This window comes from Pan troglodytes, chromosome 6 (assembly GCF_028858775.2).
Source record: "Pan troglodytes isolate AG18354 chromosome 6, NHGRI_mPanTro3-v2.0_pri, whole genome shotgun sequence".
Taxonomy (NCBI): Eukaryota; Metazoa; Chordata; class Mammalia; order Primates; family Hominidae; genus Pan; species Pan troglodytes.
The window spans coordinates 118188703-118209412 of record NC_072404.2 but is presented as its reverse complement, the minus strand read 5'-3'; the positions used below and the strand labels follow the sequence as shown (position 1 = coordinate 118209412).

Sequence of the window (20710 nt, the reverse complement as noted above, 5' to 3'; positions counted from 1 at the left end):
GAAAGGGGTGCACTCCAACTCTGTGGGGACAGAAGTTCCTGCACTCAGGACCTCTACACCTAGCCCTATGTACCTTTTCATCTGGCTGTTCATTGGTATCCTTTATTATATAATAAGCTGGTAAACATGTTTCCCTGAATTATTTGAGTTGTCCTAGCAAATTATCAAGCCCAAGGAGGTAGTTATGGGAACATTAATATATAGCTGGTTCATCAGAAGTCCAAGTGACAACCTGGGACTTGCGATTGGCATCTGAAATCTACTGGGATTGAGCTCTTAACCTGTGGGGTCTGTGCTAACTCCAGTTAATGTCAGCATTGAATTAAATTGTAGAACATCCAGTGGGTGTCACAGAATTGGTCAGTGTATAGAAAAACCCACACATCTGGTATCAGAAGTGAAGTGTTCTGGAAGTATTGAGAGTGGTGTGACTATAGAGAAAAAAACAGTTTTTTTAATATGGCATGATTTTGTCTGTGTTTCCTCTAAGCTCTCTTCACCTCTCCACTCTTACGACAGTCTTTTAGGCATTCTCTCTCCCACTCTATCTTTAGGTTTGTGGCAGCCGCAGGCAGGCTAAGGGAGCTCTGTTTGAATTTGTTTTTACTCTACCTACAAGTAATTTGAAGGCTGTATTGTTCTCTTAGTTCTAGTAATGATGAATGTATGGGTCCTGTGCAGTTTTATTTCTTTTCTCTTTATATTTTCTGGTTTGGAGGGGAGGCGAAGATTCAGACTTCGATAATCGTCATTGTTCTCCAAACCCAAACATAGCTCCCTCTTATTTTTATTAACTATAAAAGATAATTAATAAATGACTCTGAAGTTAATTATAAAAAAGTATCTCTAACAGAGACAGTTCATCTGCTTTTTAAAGCCCTGAAACCAGAATGCAGTGGGTAGTATTTATAATTACACAAAAGAAGGAAGTCTGTGGTAGTGGTTCAGCCTCATCTGCTCTCTTGTCTTTTCTGCCTGGTTTGTGGCTTATATTCTTCACAAGCTGGTTTACTAATATCTTGCAGATGGCACCACTGATGAATTTTAAGGGTGTAACCTAGGTCAGCGCCCTGTTGTCTGATGATCACTTAGGTATCTGACTTCGGCTTATGGAGTATAAACGGCAGTAGAGATATTAGAACCTCCACTTCTCTCATTGTCCTCTTCAGGCCCCGTCTTTTTTGAGACCCTCAATCTTGCTCTAGCTGCTTCACATTGGATTTTTAAATTTTTATTATTATTTTTTTTATTAAGACGGAGTCTCGCTTTGTCGTCCAGGCTGGAGTGCAGTGGCGCGATCTTGGCTCATTGCAACCTCCGCCGCCTGGGTTCAAGCGATTCTCCTGTCTCAACCTCTGGAGTAGCTGGGATTACAGGTGCCCACGACCATGTCTGGCTAATTTTTTGTATTTTTCGTAGAGACGGGGTTTCGCCACGTTGGCCAGGCTGGTCTCAAACTCCTGACCTCAAGTGATCCACTCGCCTTGGCCTCCTGAAGTGCTAGGATTACAGACGTGAGCCACCGTACCCAGCCTTTCTTTAAAAGCTGTGGCAGGTTTTTTTGTTTTTTGTTTTTGTTTTTGTTTTTGAGATGGAGTTTTGCTCTTTTTACCCAGTCTGGAGTGGTGCGATGTTGGCTCACTGCAACCTCTGCCTCCTGGGTTCAAGTGATTCTCCTGCTTCAGCTTCCCAAGTAACTGGGATTACAGGCATGCGCCACCACGCCCAGGTAATTTTGTATTTTTAGTAGAGACGGGGATTCAGCATGTTGGTCAGACTGGTCTTGAACTCCTGACCTCAGGTGATCCGCCTGTCTCAGCCTCCCAAAGTGCTCGGATTACAGGTGTGAGCCACCATGCCCGGCCTACCACTTGAAATAACATACTCCTTCTCTCCCTTAATCTTCATAACCTTTTATGATACATTCTCTTAGATTATAAACTTTCGATTTTAAAAATTTGCCCTTTGGTAACATTTATCTTGATTTACAAATAGAAAAGGAGGTAGAGGAGGAGGGATTCGGCATAAGGGACTGGGAAGGGCGGCAGCCATGTGGCACAATCATAAGCTACTTCATAGTTGGGAGAACAACAGAGCAACAGTCATTGCTGTTCATTTGACTTTTGGTCTGACCCAGGAATGTTCAGTAAGTTGAGTGGCTCCAGGCATAGTCTAAGTAGAAACTGAGGGTTCAGAGTTCTGAGTCTTGTACTCTGGACTATCTGTGCTATGGAACTGAAACCCCTAGAATTTGTAAGGAACATCTGCAAGGATACTCAGGTCAGAAAGGCCCAGGAGTACCTACCTCATTCAGCAACAGTCCAGTCAAAATCTTCCTCCCCGACAATGGCCTATGACCAGCCTGTTCTACACATTCCTCTCTGGAGTGTAAGAAGGGTTGAGTTCATGTGCTCTAACAGCAAGAACTGGATTATTCTCCAGTGACTCTCTTCTGATCTTAAATACTTAGTTTGAATCACTAAACTTTCTAACTAGTTATAAATGTTGTTTGTGCAAGATTCTCATCAATCATTCTCATCAGTTGATAGACTCCACCCCCTGGTGCTCAACCAAAGTTGATTTTGGTAGCCTTTGACACATACTGACTTGTAATGCCAAAGATGGATTAGACGTGTTGGCTCCATGTAGCAACATTTTTTTTTAAAGAACTCAACATTGATTTCTATTTGTTTTCCAAGATTAAGTCATTCAGTAATTATCAAAGCATGAGATTTCAGTAACTCCACCTCTTCTCTAGGGTTACAAGTTGTGTTTATGGTTCGCAACAGAAGCAACGGAGGACTCCTTTCCAAAATGACTTTAATCATTGGCCTTTGTTGCAGCAGAAGCTCTGAAATCTCTTGTATGGGGAGGTGGAACGTCCGGACATTTAGATCTTTTGTCTCTTGACCATATTGCTTGGCAAAGTCTCTCTTCTCATCCAATACTCCAGGTTATGATTAGGAAATAATTGACTAAACTGTCTATGATGGAGATTCCAGAGGGTCTCTGGTTTAGAAGTGTTTTACAGGGTATTGGGAGAGGAAACTAAGGAATTCCTCTGGTAGAATGAAGGGTAGTGGGGATATCTGGTAGCTTGTGGAGAAAGCAACCCCCTACAAAACCTGGAATAATTAAGAGTTTTACTATGGAAATCTGTGCTGCTTGGCTATCCATGCCAAGGATAGTTTCCTAAACTTTATAATAGAACAACATACCCCTGGAGACCCAAGACACCTGGAATCAACTGGGAGTCACAGATAAACTCTTGCCAAGATACCCAGGCATTATTCTTTCTTCAAAGCCTGTGAGCAAAAGAAATAAACAGTATTCTCTGTGGCTCCTGACACTAGTGTGTTTCTAATTGTGGAGGCAGTTCAAAAGAATTAGAAATTTGCTAGACTTCAAAGGATGTGGGATTTGACAGTTTGTCAGTTTCCCATTGTCTGTAAGGTTCCAAGGGATACTGGAGTCATGGATACTATGTTTTCTTGGCCGAAAAACAGCTGAAGCTGAGAACACCCCACACCAGTCCTGGCTTCTTGCCCACTCCCATTGGGGAAGAACCACTCTCAGACAACTGAAGCACTGCTGAACTTGCTAAATGAATGTGCACATCTGTTCTTTTCATGTTGAGCATCCACAGAACAGAACTAAAAGAGAATGTGTTAAAAGGAAGATAATCCGTAGGAGCCCTCTCCCACTCTTTAAGCTGCCCCTGGAACATTAGTTTATCCTTTGTAAGATGAAACTTGCCAAAAGTTAAAAAAAAAAAACTGTCAGATTGTCTGAAGGCAAAAATTTAAAAAAAGGGAAAATAAACATCAGAATGTTTGCTTCTTTTGTTTTTTAAACCTATGTTTAGGTTTTTGATATGTTTTTGATCCCTCTTCTATGTGACACACCTAGGCTTTGCTCATTGTGCCTTGCCTGACATAAACCAAGGGCCTGTGGCATGTCTCACAGGAGCTATGATTTCTTCATGTTATAATTTGTAATAACCCTCCCTGTCAATTCCAGTTAAATTTTGTTCATTATATTTCCTCATCCTAAAGCCCTCATCACATACATCACAGATAGGATCGTTCCAGGATCTCTCTGGTTCACAGACAAAAGCCAGGGTCCATGTCTTCCAAGTGCTTTTGGAATACTCATTTTCTTTTAATCTTCTAATAGGCCTATGAGATAGGTAGACAGTTATTTTCTTTCTCCTCTTATATATGAAGAAACTTGAGGTAACATGACTTGTTCCTGGTCACATAGATACAATTTCAGATTCCAGGCTCTCTTTTTTTTCCACTAGACTGGTAGCCTCCCTTGATTAGATCACCTCTTATTCTATTATGTCCGCAAATGGGAGGTGAAAGCAGTACTGATGATAGTTCATGAACTCGTTATTTCTTAGAGATCCTTAAATGGAAGAGGTCATAGGATGGTGTGACTGTCCTTACAGTAAACATTATGAGTTGTCATTTTCTTGGGAAAGACTAAGAACAAAAAGTGAGGTGGCTGGCTGTGCAAATAGACACCCATCAACTCTTTCTGGCTGATTATTTTAGCTTAAGGAATTCCCCCGCCTTTCTTGCCCCACAGAGGACCCTGGACTAGTGCCAGGTAATTGGGCCACTAGGCACCACTTTTTGAAATAAACTTAGAGAAATGTAAAAAGTGTGGGTTATGCCACAGGCAACAAGAAAAATATCTGATTGCCCTTTGGGTAATTCAATCCTGGTTCATTTTTATTTTGGAGAGAAAATCTAAAACCTGAAGCTGTTCTAAAATTTTTCTCAATAAATTCTAGTTACCAAGTACAATTCAAAGATATTTTGTTTTGGTCTTTTCCTGGTCATCTTTCCTTTTGGTTTTCCCAATATACATTCTCTTTCACTGCTTACCCTTTCTGTTCTTTAATTTCTTCCAATTTGCCTTCTTTTTATGCATCTGTCAAATTTTATATGTTAAAGATAATTCCTTTGTTTTTACAAAATGCTCGCGATCTGTGCAGCCAGTAAGCCATCAAGATTTACTGGCAACCAAAGGTGTGCTGTTGGGTAGGTGTCTCTAGAGAAAGCATGTACTCCAGCAAATGAACAACACAATTTTTTTGGTGTGACAAGAAAATATTAAAAGTTCTAGAAATGTCAGATTTATTTTTTATCTCATACATTCTATTTTATATGTTTAAATATATAAAATATATTTGAATAGTTTATGCCTATATAATTTACAAAGTACATTAATATACATTTACTGAAAGTGTATGCTCAAAATATTTTTACTATGCCAGGCACAGTGGCTCACATGTGTAATCCCAGCACTTTGGGAGGCTGAGGCAGGCGGATCCCTGAGGTCAGGAGTTCAAGACCAGCTGCCAACATGGTGAAACCCCGTCTCTACTTAAAAGTACAAAAATTAGCTGGGCGTGGTGGCAGACACCTGTAATCCCAGCTAGAGGCTGAGGCACGAGAATCTCTTGAACCCAGGAGGTGGAGGTTGCAATGAGCTAAGATCATGCCACTGTGAAGGGGGCCAGCCCCTCCACACCTGTGGGTATTTCTCGTCAGGTGGGACGAGAGACTGAGAAAAGAAATAAGACACAGAGACAAAGTATAGAGAAAGAACAGTGGGTCCAGGGGACCGGCACTCAGCATATGGAGGACCTGCACCAGCACCAGTCTCTGAGTTCCCTCATTATTTATTGATTACCATTTTCACTATCTCAGCAAGAGGAATGCGGTAGGAGAGCAGGGTGATAGTGGGGAGAAGGTCAGCAAGAAAATGTGAGCAAAGGAATCTGTGTCACAATTAAGTTCAAGGGTAGGTACTATGCCTGGATGTGCACGTAAGCCAGATTTTTGCTTCTCTCCACCCATACATCTCAGTGGAGTAAAGAATAACAAAGCAGCATTGCTGCCAGCATGTCTCGTCTCCCGCCATAGGGCGGTTTTTCTCCTATCTCAGAATTGAACAAATATACAATCAGGTTTTACACCAAGACATGCCGTTTCCAGGGGCAGGCAGGAGACAGAGGCCTTCCTCTTATCTCAACTGCAAGAGGCCTTCCTCTTTTACTATCCTCCTCAGCACAGACCCTTCACGGGTGTCGGGCTGGGGGACCATCCCACGAGGTCTTTGCCATCCCACGAGGCCATATTTCAGACTATCACATGGGGAGAAACCTTGGACAATACCCAGCTTTCCAGGGCAGAGGTCCCTATGGCTTTCTGCAGTGCATTGTGCCCCTGGTTTATCGAGACTGCAGAATGGCGATGACTTTTACCCAGCATACTGCCTGTAAACATTTTGTTAACAAGGCACATCCTGCACAACCCTAGATCCCTTAAACCTTGATCCCATACAACACATGTTTCTGTGAGCTCAAGGTTGGGGCTAAAGTTACAGATTAATAGCATCTCAGGGCAAAGCAATTGTTCAGGGTACAGGTCAAAATGAAGTTTCTTATGTCTTCCCTTTCTACATAGACACAGTAACAGTCTGATCTCTCTTTTCCCTACACCACTGCACTCCAGCCTGGGTGACAGAGTGACACTCTGTCTCAAAAAAAAAAATTTTTTTTTTACTATGGTGTTCATGATTTAAAAAGTTTGGCAATCAGAGCCACAGAGAAGCAGTGCATACAAATAATAATACTAGCTACTATCTACTGACTGCTAACTATGTGCAAGGTACTGTTTAACTGCTTTATTCATATTAACTCATTTAATCTCCCCAACAACTCTATGAAGTAGGTGCTACTCCTCATATTAAGCTACTCCTGTGTAATTCCCACACCACTGATGAGAATATTGAGGGGTAAGAGAGGTTGAGTAACTTATCCAGAGACACAAAACATCTCATGGAAGGATTTGAACTCAAGCCAGTGGGCCCCCAGACTGTGCTCTTAACCAACCCTGTATGCTGCCTGTGGCAGTTACTGAACCGAGTGAGAAGGACTGGGCTTACTATTCTGAGGGCCATATATGGAAGCTCATTCTCCTCACTCCTGTGCTGAGAAGCATTCTTCATTCATTTTGGATACTCTCTCATCTTGAACTAATTCTGTATGCCAGATGTTAGCAAAGATAAATTAGACATGGATTCTACCCTCAAGAAGTTACAGTCAATGCAGAAGATAAGACACTTATATGAATAACTATAATACAAGTAGAAAGTGAGGAAGTTGCCTGGGCATAGTGGCTCATGCCTATAATCCCAATGTTTTGGGAAGCCAAGGAGGAAGGATCACTTGATGCCAGGAGTTCGAGATCAGCCTGGGCAACATAGTGAGACCCTGTCTCTATAAAAATTAAAAAATGAGCCAGGCATGGTAGCATGCACATATGTGGAAGGCTGAGGTAGAAGGATCATTCAAGCCCAGGAATTTGAGGCTACAGTGAGCTATGATCATGCTGCTATGCTCCAGCCTGGGCAACAGAGCAGGACCCTGTCAAAAAGAAAGAAAAGCTTATAAGAATTTGAAAGCGCATCTCTTCCACAGAGAAGAATTGGGGAAGACTGTAGAATAAACCACATTTGAGCTGGTTTGAAGCCAAAGTTTATCCCTCAAATCACCATCTAATTTTATAACAAATTTCATCATGAAAGTGTCTTTGGAAATATTTGTTTTGGTCCTTGGCCTTATCCCCCTTTCCCTTTCAGAGTTCTCTCCATGTTTTAAAACAGGGAGCTTCTCTGAGGCTGGGCCTTTGCTAAGCCTTGCTCAGCCTGGTTTCCCTGGCAGGGAAGGTGGGAATGCAAGAGTGGCATCTCCAGGAGGGGCAGCTTCAGGCTCTGCAGAGTTTAGTTGTGGTGCCAGGCCATGACCAGTCCCACTTGCTCTGATGCCCAGTGGGAACACCATTGTTGGTGGAGTGTAGCTCTCCATCTCATGGGATATGCGAAGTAGGTATCTTGGGATATGCCCAAGAAACTGAAGTTTTTGTATTTAGTTGATATCTTAAAATTGTGGAAGTTGCATTTTAGCCTTTGGGGCAGCCAAAAATGTCTTCATTATAGAAAATGGTTCTTGACAGCACATTTTTTCCAGAATTACCAACAGGGAAAAGCTCCCCAACTTTGCAGTAGAATTAATTGGGACCTAATGAGGCAAATAGTCAAGAGATGGTGTTATGAGTATGCAACACGAAGTGAGCTTTTCTAAGGCTAGAAGCTGCCACCTGTCAAAGTGGTTTAATTCAGGATTTTGGCAGAAGCACATTATTGTGACAGTCAATAAATGTGAGTGAAATTCAGTCTCCTCTACGTACCCTATTTAGGAATGTAGTCATTAAGCCCCTACGCTGTGACTCAGCTCAGAAGACACAAGAAGGAATGATCTAACTCGCTAAGAGATATGGAAGTTTTCTTCCAGATTGCTAACACACAGCAAAATTGGCTGATACATGGGAAAGGAGCCAAACTTGATAATGTTTGCATTTTTATCTCTGTCTTTACTGTAAAAGATTTTGACTTGGAAGAAATGTAGTGTTGCATTTTCCAAGAAAAGAAAATCAGCAGCATTGATAGAAGTATGATTCTGCAGCATTGGAGCCAGAAGTGTATATTGTAATCTTATCTGTAGGGGGGAAATGGAATTTCATGAGTGATTATGTTGAAACATGCTTGCAGATTTAAGTACTTAATATGACTTATATGTGTTTAAAGGAAAACACAAATTCTAAGAGAGGAAAAGTTCTGACTTTAGTTCGCCAATCTGCCACTGATTTAGCATAAAGCCTTAGACCAATTTTTGTGCCTCAGATTTTCCATGGATGAGAATGGTACCATGAATGTATCATAGACCTTGTAATCATTTTTAAGTTAGTTTTAAATTTAAAACCTCTGAGAACATTTGTCTTTAAAGAATATTAGAGCTTTTAAAAAGGCATAAGGCAGAATTGATTCGAGCAGTCCAAGACATTGGCAGATGCTACTGAAGAGGGTTTTCAGACACGAAGAGCCTTGAATCTCCCTTTAAAGCTTGTTTCATCTTTCAATAAATTATTCTTATAGTTTAAATATTCTTTCTTGCTTTGATTTTTCTCTGGTTCCTCTAACTCTGTCCATTCTCTCTAACAATGTTAATGTCTCTAACAAGGGAAAAACAATGTCACCTTACTTCTTGCAACATAAAAATTCTTGTATTATTAAAAGAGACTTCTTAATTTTCTTGAAGACATAAAGGATCAGTGAACCAACTAGTATTTACTGAGCGCTTACTGTGTTCTAATATGATGTTTGGGAAAGGGATATGAAAGCTAGCAGATTTCCAGGCAGTACAAGGGGCTTATTGCATTCTTATTGAATCTCCAAACTGAGATTCCAGGCCACTGATTCCAATAATTCAAAGGTAGATTCCTTTCTGTACCTCCTTGGGTGTGCCCCACTATGCTTGATTATCTCCAGTGACAGGTCCCAAGCTATCTCCTGACAAGCTGCCCCTTCTAATTTTTGCCATCACGTAGTTGCCAGACAAGACAGATTTTCATGCAATACAGGAATGAGTCAAATACCCTAAGTGCTGAATCAGTTGAAAAAGACAAGTTCTGCATGAGATCAAAGAATGAATCACTGTTAGCTGTTGTGGTCAGGAAAAGATGATGACTTAGGGTTAAATAACCAATATCTTTCAGTTTTTCTCAAAGTACAATACATTTGTGCATCTTTATTATTATTGGTGTCATGTGCAAATCCTGATAGTAGTTAACATTTATTCTTTTTAATGGCTTAAAATTTTTAACTGACAAATAAAAATTGTATATATTTATGAAGTACAACATGCTGTTTTGACACACACACACACACACACACACACACATTGTGGAATGGTTAAATCAAGCTAATTAACATTCATCACCTTACATACTTATGATACTTTTTATGGTGAGAACATTTAAAATCCATTAGCAAATTTCAAGTATACAATACATTGTTACTAACTATAGTCATCATATACAATAGATCTCTTGAACTTTCTCCTCCTAACTGAAAAAAAAATTGAATGTTTCACAAATCTGTGTCATCCTTGTTCAGGGGCCAGGCTAATCTCTGTATTTTTCCAATTTTAGTATCTGTGCTGCTGAAGTAAGCACTAGTTAACTTTTATGGGGTGCTTACTATGTGCCAAACACCAGCCAGTGTGCATACTGCCTCTCAACTAACACAGTATATAAAATCTTAGAGATAGCTAGAGAATCTGTTTTGTGCTAAGAGCCACATCACATATATATATATAATCACATATATATAATATATATAATCACACATATATATAATATATATAAAATCACATATATAATATATATATAATTTATATATAAATAAGAAGTATCTTTAGTAACCCATTAGGGTTACTAAAATCTAGTACTTACAACTAAAATTAATGGTAAACTACCATTTACTGAGGTCTCTAACTTTGTATTCTAAGAGGAACTGCTTCATAATGAGGCAGAATTCTTAGAGTGATTGAGCACATGTAGATAATTATAATAATTCTCACATTTTGGGGGAGGAAATTTCCTCCTTTTCTTTTTCTTTTCTCTTCTCTTCTCTTGTCTTCTCTTTTCTTTCTTTCTTTCTTTCTTTTCTTCATCATGGTTTCCAATTTCTACTCCTATTGCTTTTTAAATATATTTTTACAATTACGGTTAGGTTTACTTTTGTGGATTGTTTTGTTTTTGTATAACTGCTGAGTTGTAAACTTTTAAGTGTTATTTCCTCATGGATTCTTATCACTGAGTTATTTTTTAACTGAAAAGTAGGAATGAAAATTAAGAAGTATAGATATAAAGGGAATGATTTCCAGGCCTTTTTCTAGTCCTAGATATTTCAGGTGAACATTTCAGCATTTCAAAACAATGCTAGAGAGTAGATATTATTTTCCCTAAGTTAAAAAAGAGGAGCTGGGCACAGTGGCTCATGCCTATAATCCCAGCACTTTGGGAGGCCGAGGAGGGTGGATCACTTGAGGTCAGGAGTTCAAGACCAGCCTGGGCAACCTAGAGAAACCCCATCTCTACTAAAAAAAAAAAAAAAAAAAAATTAGCTGGGCGTGGTGGTGCACGCCTGTAGTCCCAATAGGCACAAGAGGCACAACACCACTTGAACCTGGCAGACAGAGGTTGCAGTGAGCTCAGATTGCACCATTGCACTCCAGCCTGGGCAACAGAGGAAGACTCTCAAAAAAAAAAAAAAAAAGGAAACTGAGGCTCAGAAAGATAGTAACTTGCTAAGATTTAAGAGGTAATAAATTGTGGAAACGAAAGCAAAACTCGGGTCTGTCTGATTCCAAAGAATCTGTTCTTTCCATTACATTCCACTGTCAATCTTGGAGTGTCTGCCATATAATCTTACCCTCAGATTTCTTTTCTTCTACTCATTACTGACCATATGAGTCAAATTTCATTAGACCTAACTTCAAGAAAACCAAATTTTGTTAGCAGGCATTTGAATGTCACTAAGCTGTTAAGCTGCTTTGTGAATATCTTTTGCTATAAACAGATGTTGGATGTAACATGGGTTTTTAAAATTATTTTTTGGGGGCATCAAGATCTAACATCTGTATTTCAGGGACTGAAACGTGCATTTAATAAGCTGCTATAAGTAAGACAGTTCTAGATGACTAAAGAAAAGAAAAAATTTGACCTTGGAATTTTTTGCAGGCATTCTGCAAAAGCTCACTGATCTTGGAACATTTGGATGTCTCTTATTGCTCCCAGCTGTCAGATATGATTATCAAAGCACTGGCCATTTACTGCATTAACCTCACATCTCTCAGCATTGCTGGCTGTCCAAAGGTATGTGCAGGAGTCAGGGCTCAAACACATCCAATTTAAGCACTGCCAAGGGACAAGGCAGGACAGCGATCAGGGCTGGACTCAGAATATGTTCTCTTTGCCATGGTTGAGGTATTCATTGGATTTTTTTCTTCTATCCTCAAATTGGAAATAGCTTATGATTCCACTGGTGTCAAAGTAGAATTTTCCAAAAGTTAAAAACATAATTCTCATACAAATATAAAGATGTGTCAAAGATTTCTTTAATTCACTAATGAGAGAACCAACAAAATGACAAAGCCAGTGCGTAGAGCATTTGAATGAACTTAGTATTTGTAGGAACTGATGAAAGAATGTTGCATTAAGAGTGTTAGGTTAGATCTAAAAGTGTTTTACAAGTTATTAAATCCATAACCTTGGGGTTACAGTTTATACCAGATACAAATAATTTGCATCTTTCCTGGACAAAAATATAACAACGTATAACTTCATTGAGCTAGGGCCTTAGTGGACAGTAAATGGTATGTCAAACAAAGGCATGATTTCCTATAGAATTCTCCAGGTAGGCCTGTTAAACAGTGTTCCAGTTTGACACTCCAAGGACATACCATCATCTTTTGTGTTATTTTCAAGTGTTTTATAATTTTTCTGGGACCTCTGTATATAAATGAAGTAAGTACTCATTATGAAAAATTTGGACTACATATAAAAGCTTAAGGGAGAAAGTAAATATCCATTGTCCTGTCACCACCTGGACATAACCATCGCTGGTATTTTATTCTTCTAGATTTTTTTCTATGCACAAAAAGATTAGAAATAGTTACAGAAAGTTTGTGTTTTGCCTTGTTTTTTAAAATAATAGAATTATACTTTCCAAAATCCATTGTAACCTACTTTTTAATATACTATGGACATATCTCCATGTAAAGAACTAGAGATCTCAGGTTCTGGATTAATAATAGTAGACTGAATATACACATATAATTTTGTTCCTCTTGAAACCCTACCAAAACTAGAGATGAAGAGTGCGGGCCCATATGGATAAGGAAAACAGGAGAGGAGATAAGAGCAACAAAAATTTGGAAGCTTGAAAATAGATGGACTAATTTAGCAGACCAGAGACTGCTTTGAATCCTAAGCCAACAGTAGAGAAAACTGGAAAAAAAATCTGATTTACACCACAATCTTCAAGCTTGGGAGCACCGTGTACCTTTGGAACTGGGTTAAGAGTGGGGATGAAAATAAGGGAGACTGAGTTAGAGATTCTTAAGAAGTAGATAGATCTCTAGATTCCAGCCCCTACTCCATAAATCTGGGCAACTGTCTCTCCCCACCCCAAACAGAAGCCTGGAGATTTATTTCCTAAATTCTGGTTCTTCATCCCTGACACTATTGATATTTTGGACAAGATAACTCTCTGTAGTGGGGTGTGTGTGTGTGTGTGTGTGTCCCGGGCACTGTAGATGTTTAACAGCATGCCTGCCCTCTACTCACTATATGTCAGTAGCACATAAGATCCCATCCCTCCAGACCTTACCACATGTTCTCTGGTGGAGGTGAGGGCCAGAATTGTTCTTGAATTACCCACTACTCTAGAGATACTAAAACAGAGGGTTGCTAGGCTAACTAAGTGACTCAATGCTGAGTGCAGAGATATTCAAGCACTTTTTCCAACTGAGCATCAAGAACTTGGCTGCCAGATCTTTTTCTCCAGGTGGGAGATTGGTAGCCTCTTCTCTGGGAACCCTGACTAGCCCAAGATGAAAGACCTAAAATGACTGACAGGGGTGGTTCCCGACAAATAACACACGTAGATCATCCTTCATTGAAGCTTACAATAGAGATGCGTGTACTCAGACCTTCCGATTAGTTTTTAGTCCTCCACTCTTAATCATGAACAAAAGGATTACCAGACATAAGAGGAAAGTCTCTAAAGTGGAAGATATTGATCAACACAAATTAACAGGAAAAACTTGGAGTTAGCAAAATATGAAGAAGGAAGAAAACTAAGAAATTTTTTTGAAAATCCTCAGAAATTACAAGGTTATTAACAATCGTGTTCTCTTCTATTGTACACACTGAAGGCTTTTGTTTACTACAGCATCACACCAACTCTCAAGATGCCCTACGCTTTATTTAATCTAGAAGTTCAGCTTCTATGTTGTTTGGTTTGTATGGTTAGCTAATTGTGCTGCAATAAAAAGGAGGAGGCAGCAGGGAAAAAGATGTGGTAAACCGTGACAAAACTAAGCCAAAAAGTTCACAGCAAAATTATTTTTGTTTAATAATATACTTGTTTAGAACTAGGGGAACCAGATGTCTTTCTGGTCAGCATCATCTGGTTCTATTAGTGAGCTGGGTCAAGGGACCCAGAACACTAGCAGCGCTGACCAACTGACTCTCTGCAACTTAAACAGTGATAGTTCACAGGGATTCTTGCGTTCATAGCACACAGACATATGGGCAACACATGGCTTAATGAGAAGTGAGAACTGCCCTGGCTATAAAGCAGATACAGATGGAGACTGGGTTTCTTAGTGGCTCTAAAGCAGAAAGTAGGAGAATGAGAAATGAAAAGGCTCCAGTGCAAACAGAAAATAGGGCAGAGGATTTTGTTTGTTTGTCTGTTTGCTTTGGTTTTTTGTTTTTTGTTATGAAGGCTGAGGGAATTCCTTCTGTAAACTGTGCATGGCTATTGTCTTGCAGCCCAGAAGCTAAGGGGGATGTTAAACAAATATGCATGAAATGCATCACTCTGTATCAAAGGTTTAGAGGGAGAAAGAGGAAGAAGGAAGAGTCAATTATTTTAGAACGCTGATACAAAGGAGTAGAAAGCTTTAGCTTTACCATCTGAATTGTTCTGGTCAGACTGTGGGTCAGATGAGTATCCTGACTGAGAAGATGTGGGGACCATCATCTGGACCAATCTGAATACTCCTCAACTCACCCTGAATTCATAAGGCTGTGGTCCAACCTAACATATTCCACTTACGTTGATTTTGATGAGCCGTAAAACACATTGGTGTCTGGCTCATCATTCTGTGCCAGGTTTCCCAAAAGTCCACAGGTGAATTTTGAATGGTCACCTTATCTATCCCCAGAAAGGCCAGCTTTTCCTTGCAACCACCTCACCTCGAAGGTCAGTTAGTAGTACTGTGACCTCATCCTACTCGACACTAAAATGCCAAGGAAAACAAATATAGCTACAAATCAGAGGAAAAGCTGGTTGCTCTGGGGCCAGTTCAAAGCACTCAGCAGTGCACTAGGCCCTGTGGTTATCACTGTCACTTTTGACCCTCATGACTGACGTGAAGTGGGAGTTAGTAATGATTAGAAAGAAAAGGGGGTGGGAAATGAGAAAAATTAAAGCAAAGCCCTGAACAATGACAAAATGTCTCTGCAATGCACCTCTGAGAGGGATAAGGTAAGCGAAAGCAGGCCAGTGCTTTAGAACTGCATTTCTGTCCTACAAGTGTAGGTGATGTGAAGCAGGTCCACTGTGCACTGATTACCAACTTATCTGAGTCTGGTGAGACAGGACACATTCATATGCAAAAAGCTTCATGAAGCAGACTACTTACAGATAGGCAGCAAGTGACAACAGAAGCCGAGGATTCCTGGAGGGCCTGTTTCCCAAGGCTCAGGAAAGCTGCTCAAGGTGGATGAAATCTCAACTGTAAATGTTCCACTTGCACCGCAGCTAAGGGACTCTGGAAGGTGGACCATCTTGGGTTTTATAACCTTGGGTTCACTTGACCCACTGGGCTGAAGCACGGAAAGATGTCCTGTTTCTAGGGGGAACTGGAACAGAGCCTGGCTGTTCCAGTCAGTACCCCCTATCCTCAGTCTCAGGATGTTACATCCCCAGCACATTCTATAGTTATTCTTGAGAATGACAATCTACAAAAGGGAGAGAACTGGGTGTGCCCAAGGCTACTTGAACTGTCCTGCAGGTGAAATACATCTGAGAAGGTGATTGAGCCAGGTCACAAAGCCTGGCTGCTCTCCCCTAAGGCCCCAGGCTCAGCTAAAGCTACACAAACTTGTGAGCTGGGCGAAATCCCCAGGGCATGCACAGAATTTCTCTTATACTAATATGGTAAAACATTTTACCCAAAAAGTTCATTATTTGGAGAAATGTCTCCAGACCACTGAAACACTGGGAGATGAGAGTAAACACTATTTTTTGTCTGTTTTAAATTACCCTCATTTTACAGATGGGGAAATTAGGAGTGGAAAGGCATGGAGTATTGAGCAAATAGGATTTAGTGAGGTAACTTTATCCCAATTCTACAGACTTATAATGTAAAGGGAGAGGAGTAAGAGATTTGCTAATTCTGGGATTCCCCATGACAATCCTACCCTTTTCAACCTTTATTTTCTTAGTGCAGCTGGCTAACATGTTTGGAAATTCTTTCAGCTTAGAGGTTTTAAAATGAACATAAGGAAAATCAATTAGAGGTTTCGAAATGGTCATAAGGAAAAGAAATGATCACAATTGCTTCAAAGAGAATAAAATACCGAGGAATCCAACTTACAAGGGATGTGAAGGACCTCTTCAAGGAGAACTACAAACCACTGCTCAATGAAATAAAAGAGGATACAAACAAATGGAAGAACATTCCATGCTCATGGGTAGGAAGAATCAATATTGTGAAAATGGCCATACTGCCCAAGGTAATTTATAGATTCAATGCCATCCCCATCAAGCTACCAATGACTTTCTTCACAGAATTGGAAAAAACTACTTTAAAGTTCATATGGAACCAAAAAAGAGCCCGCATCGCCAAGTCGATCCTAAGCCAAAAGAACAAAGCTGGAGGCATCACGCTACCTGACTTCAAACTATACTACAAGGCTATGGTAACCAAAACAGCATGGTACTGGTACCAAAACAGAGATATGGACCAATGGAACAGAACAGAGCCGTCAGAAATAATGCTGCATATCTACAACCATCTGATCTTTGACAAACCTGACAAAAACAAGAAATGGGGAAAGGATCCCCCATGGATGAAGCTGGAAACCATTGTTCTCAGCAAACTATCGCAAGGACAAAAAACCAAACACCGCATGTTCTCACTCATAGGTGGGAATTGAACAATGAGAACACATGGACACAGGAAGAGGAACATCACACACCATGGCCTGTTGTGGGGTGGCGGGAGGGGGGAGGGATAGCATTACGAGATATACCTAATGTTAAATGATGAGTTAATGGGTGCAGCATACCAACATGGCACATGTATACATATGTAACAAACGTGCACATTGTGCACATGTACCCTAAAACTTAAAGTATAAAAAAAAAAAGATCAATGGGTCATATTTTACCATATATTACAAAGGATGAGATTCCTGGCACATAGTATTGGCTGATCTTTTGCTGTGTAACCAGTCACTCTCAAACTCAGTGGCTTAAGACAACTACCATTTTATTTTCTCACAAACCTGTGGGCCAGGAATTTGGGCTGGTTTTGGCTGCGTGGTTCTTCTGACAGTGGTTGGCTCCAGGGTTGCCCAAGGAGCTGCAGCCATCTCTTTGCAGTCATCTCTTGACTCCCCTTAGAGCTGGTTGGCCTAGGGGACCCAGCTGGGACAGCTTCCTCCTGCTTCATGCGGTCTTATCCTCCAACAAGCTAGCTGAGCTGCTTCAAGGGCAGTAACACATTCCAAGAGGCTAAGGGCTAAAGGTAGAAGCTGCAAGGCATCTTGAGGCCTGGCTCAGAAGAATATGACTTCTGCTCCATTCCTTTGGTCAAAGCAAGTCACAAGGTTAGTTTAGATTCAAGAGGTGAGGAAACAGACTCTACTTCTTGCTGACAGTAGCTGCAAAGCATTTGTGGCCATTTTTAATCTACCACAGCTACATTCTCACAAATAAATGAAAATAATATGATAGAGCTCTTAGGAAATAGCCAAATATAGCATAATATAACATAATATGCAAGAAGATAATTTCCTAAGAGCCTCTCCCTCTCTTGGAAATATATCATATATATTATATATTAGATATATTATATATAAGATACATTTATTAGATATATATTAATATATTAGAGATATATATACATATATATATATGAGACAGGGTCTCACTCTGTCTCCCAGGCTGTAGTATAGTGGTGCAGTCACAGCTCACTGCAGCCTCAACCTCCCAGGCTCAAGTGATCCTCCCACCTCAGCCTCCTGAGTAGCTGGACTACTAGCATACCCAGCTAATTTTTGTATTTTTTGTAGATATGGGGTTTCACCATGTTGCCCAGGCTGATTTCAAACTCCTGGGCTCAAGTGATCCACCTGCCTCAGCCTCCCAAAATGCTAGGATTATAGGCATGAGCCACCACGCTCAGCTTATATTCAAAATATGTTTGTTATATTTAAAAGCCCTCCCACAGTTCAAGGGTTTAAAAAAAGCTAGAGCTTAGACTCTCTTTTTGGCCTGACCTTTAAAGCACATTATTTCTTACTGCATTAGATTTTCATTAGTTAATATCTCATGAAACCAACTGTTATTAACCTAAAAGTTCATTTTGTGGACTATTCAGCCCCTTTCTTGCTGTCCATCTTCAAGGCGGTTTTTTCTTGGGATCGTCACCAGAAGTGCTAGTAAAATTACCTGACTTCTCACACAATCAAAACAGGAATTGGTGGGGAGGGGGCAAAGGGGAGAAGAAACAAAAGTATAATTCAGCAAACTGAAAGCCAACAGTCAAGTTCTCTTTTGTATAAGGAGGTCCTACTAAAAAAAAAAAAATCGCATCTATTAATGGCAAAGGAGATGAATAATCATAATTATAGCTACCATTTATTGAGTGCTTACTTTATGCTAGTCACTGGTCACATACATGTTCTCCTTTAGTTCTGTGGCAATCTTGGGTAACCATTCTACAAATGGGGAAACTGAGGCTCAGAGAATTTAAGCAACTTGCCTATGGTCACAATTAAATAGTGCCAGAGCTGGGGAATTCAAATCAGAGAAAATACTACTAGTAAACAATGTGGGAAAAGATCCAACATAAGAAAGAAATCCAAGTTAAAACATTATTATTTGAGGTATCATTTATTACCTACCAAATTGCACATTTTTTAATGGTAATGCCCAGTGGTTGGCAGGGGGTCAGTGAAACTGGTCCTTATACTGTAGATAGCATTATAGATGGGTATAATCCTTTTGTGAAGCAATGTGAAAATTCGTAAACAAGAGCCACAAAAGTGGTCATACCCTGTCTTAGTCCGTTTTCTGTTGTGTATAACAGAATACCTGAAACTGGGTAATTTATAAGAACAAAATTTAGTAATATTACATTTCTGGAGGCTGGGAAGTCCAAGGTCAAGGTGGAGCATTTGGTGGAGAACCTTCTTGCTGGCAAGGACTCTCTGCAGAATTCCAAGGCAACGCAGGGAATCGCATGGCAAGGGAGATGAGCATGTTAACAGGCTAGTTCAGACCTTTCTTCTTATAAAGCCACCAGTCCCACTCTCATGATAACAGGTTAATCCACTGATGAGAGCAGAGCCTTCATGACCCGATCACCTCTTAAGGGCCCCACCTCTCAATACCGCCACATCTTGGGTTAAGTTTCAATATGTGTTTTGGAGGGAACAAACATTCAAACCATAGCATACAAATCCACTTTCTGAAATCTATCCTAAGGGTAACAGTCCAAAACTTGGAAAAGACTGTATTTATGAACAGTCATCAAAATGTTATTTAAATAGTAAAAACTTAAAAACAACGGAAATGACCAGAAATAAGTAAATGATAAACTAAACTACATCTACTAAATAAAACATTTTATAATAATTAAAGATTGTAAATATGAAGACTGTGAAGTAGTATAAGAATGCACTAGGAAAAACAAAAAAGCAAGATGAAAGCGAGGTTTGGTGGTGTGCAGCTATGGTCCCAGCCACTTGGGAGGCTACGGCAAGAAGACAGCTTGAGCCCAGGAGTTCCAGGCCAGCCTGGGAAACATGGTGAAACCCAACTTGGGAAAAAAAAAAAAAAAAAGGCCGGGCATGGTGGCTCATGCCTGTAATCCCAGCACTTTAGGAGGCCAAGGTGGGTGGATCACTTGAGGTCATCAGTTTGAGACCAGCCTGACCAACATGGTAAAACCCTGTCTCTACTAAAAATACAAAAATTAGCTGGGCGTGGTGGCGGGCACCTGTAATCCCAGCTACACAGGAGGCTGAGGTGGGAGAATTGTTTGAGCCTGGGAGGTGGAGGTTGCAGTGAGCCGAGATTGTGCCACTACACTCCAGCCTGTGCAACAGAGCAAAATTAAAAAAAGAAAGAAAAAAAAGAGGATGCAAAATAAATGTAATTACTGTATTTACAAATCTGTTAATGGGGATAGGAATGAGAAACAAGCAAGAAATACTCCAGAACATTAAAAGTAGTTATGTTAAGTGATAAATTTGTAATTGCTTTCCTTTGCTATTATTGCTATTTTTTTTGGCAATGTGCTTATATTATTTCTAAAATATAAAATAATTTCATTTAAAAATAAACCAAAACATTTTTTCAAGGAATCAAAAGTAGTTGTGTTGGAAGTAACATAATCTGCCCAATGAGGCTGGGACCAGGACCTTATATCTGGGAGTTAAAAATGCAGCAAAGTTATTTCCATCTGTAGTTCCCAGCCTTTAATCCATAAATCCCAACAGCATCACATCAGTCATTGAACAACATGAGCTACTGATCTACAGGAACTGTCAGGCTCCTTTTCAGCTCTCCTAGTATCAAACCAAACCTGCTACTCTGAACTCCACCTCCCCTGGACTTTTCCATCACCTTGTTGTCTTTCCTTTCTTCTACAATTCTGTGGGCCTTTTTTTCTTTCATCAATGACATCAGATCCTCAGAGATCAACCTAGTATGGCAGGAATGTCTGAGGCATTTTTGTGAGAGTCAGTTATAATGTTTAACC

At 40.1% G+C, this 20710-nt stretch overlaps 2 protein-coding genes and 1 non-coding gene across 30 annotated transcripts in view; 1 reads left to right on the top strand and 2 right to left on the bottom strand.

Moving 5' to 3' along the window:
* FAM185A (family with sequence similarity 185 member A) overlaps positions 1-20710 on the bottom strand; it is a 103055-nt gene that overhangs the window by 4543 nt on the left and 77802 nt on the right. The gene's annotated exons all lie outside the window — the stretch shown is intronic.
* FBXL13 (F-box and leucine rich repeat protein 13) overlaps positions 1-20710 on the top strand; it is a 268541-nt gene that overhangs the window by 232046 nt on the left and 15785 nt on the right. For 22 of the 26 annotated variants that reach the window (XR_010158650.1, XR_010158651.1, XM_063814976.1 and 19 more), the window contains one exon: positions 11661-11795. The exons of the other annotated variants lie outside the window; for them this stretch is intronic. Coding sequence is in view for 20 of the 22 variants with exons in the window: in XM_063814976.1 (XP_063671046.1) it covers positions 11661-11795 (135 nt within the window). In the remaining 2 variants the exon portion in view is untranslated. The remainder of the gene's footprint in view (positions 1-11660; positions 11796-20710) is intronic. 26 annotated transcript variants of the gene reach the window in all.
* On the bottom strand, positions 9990-10091 carry LOC112209846 (U6 spliceosomal RNA). The gene has a single exon (XR_002944848.1). It is a non-coding gene; the product is annotated as a U6 spliceosomal RNA (small nuclear RNA).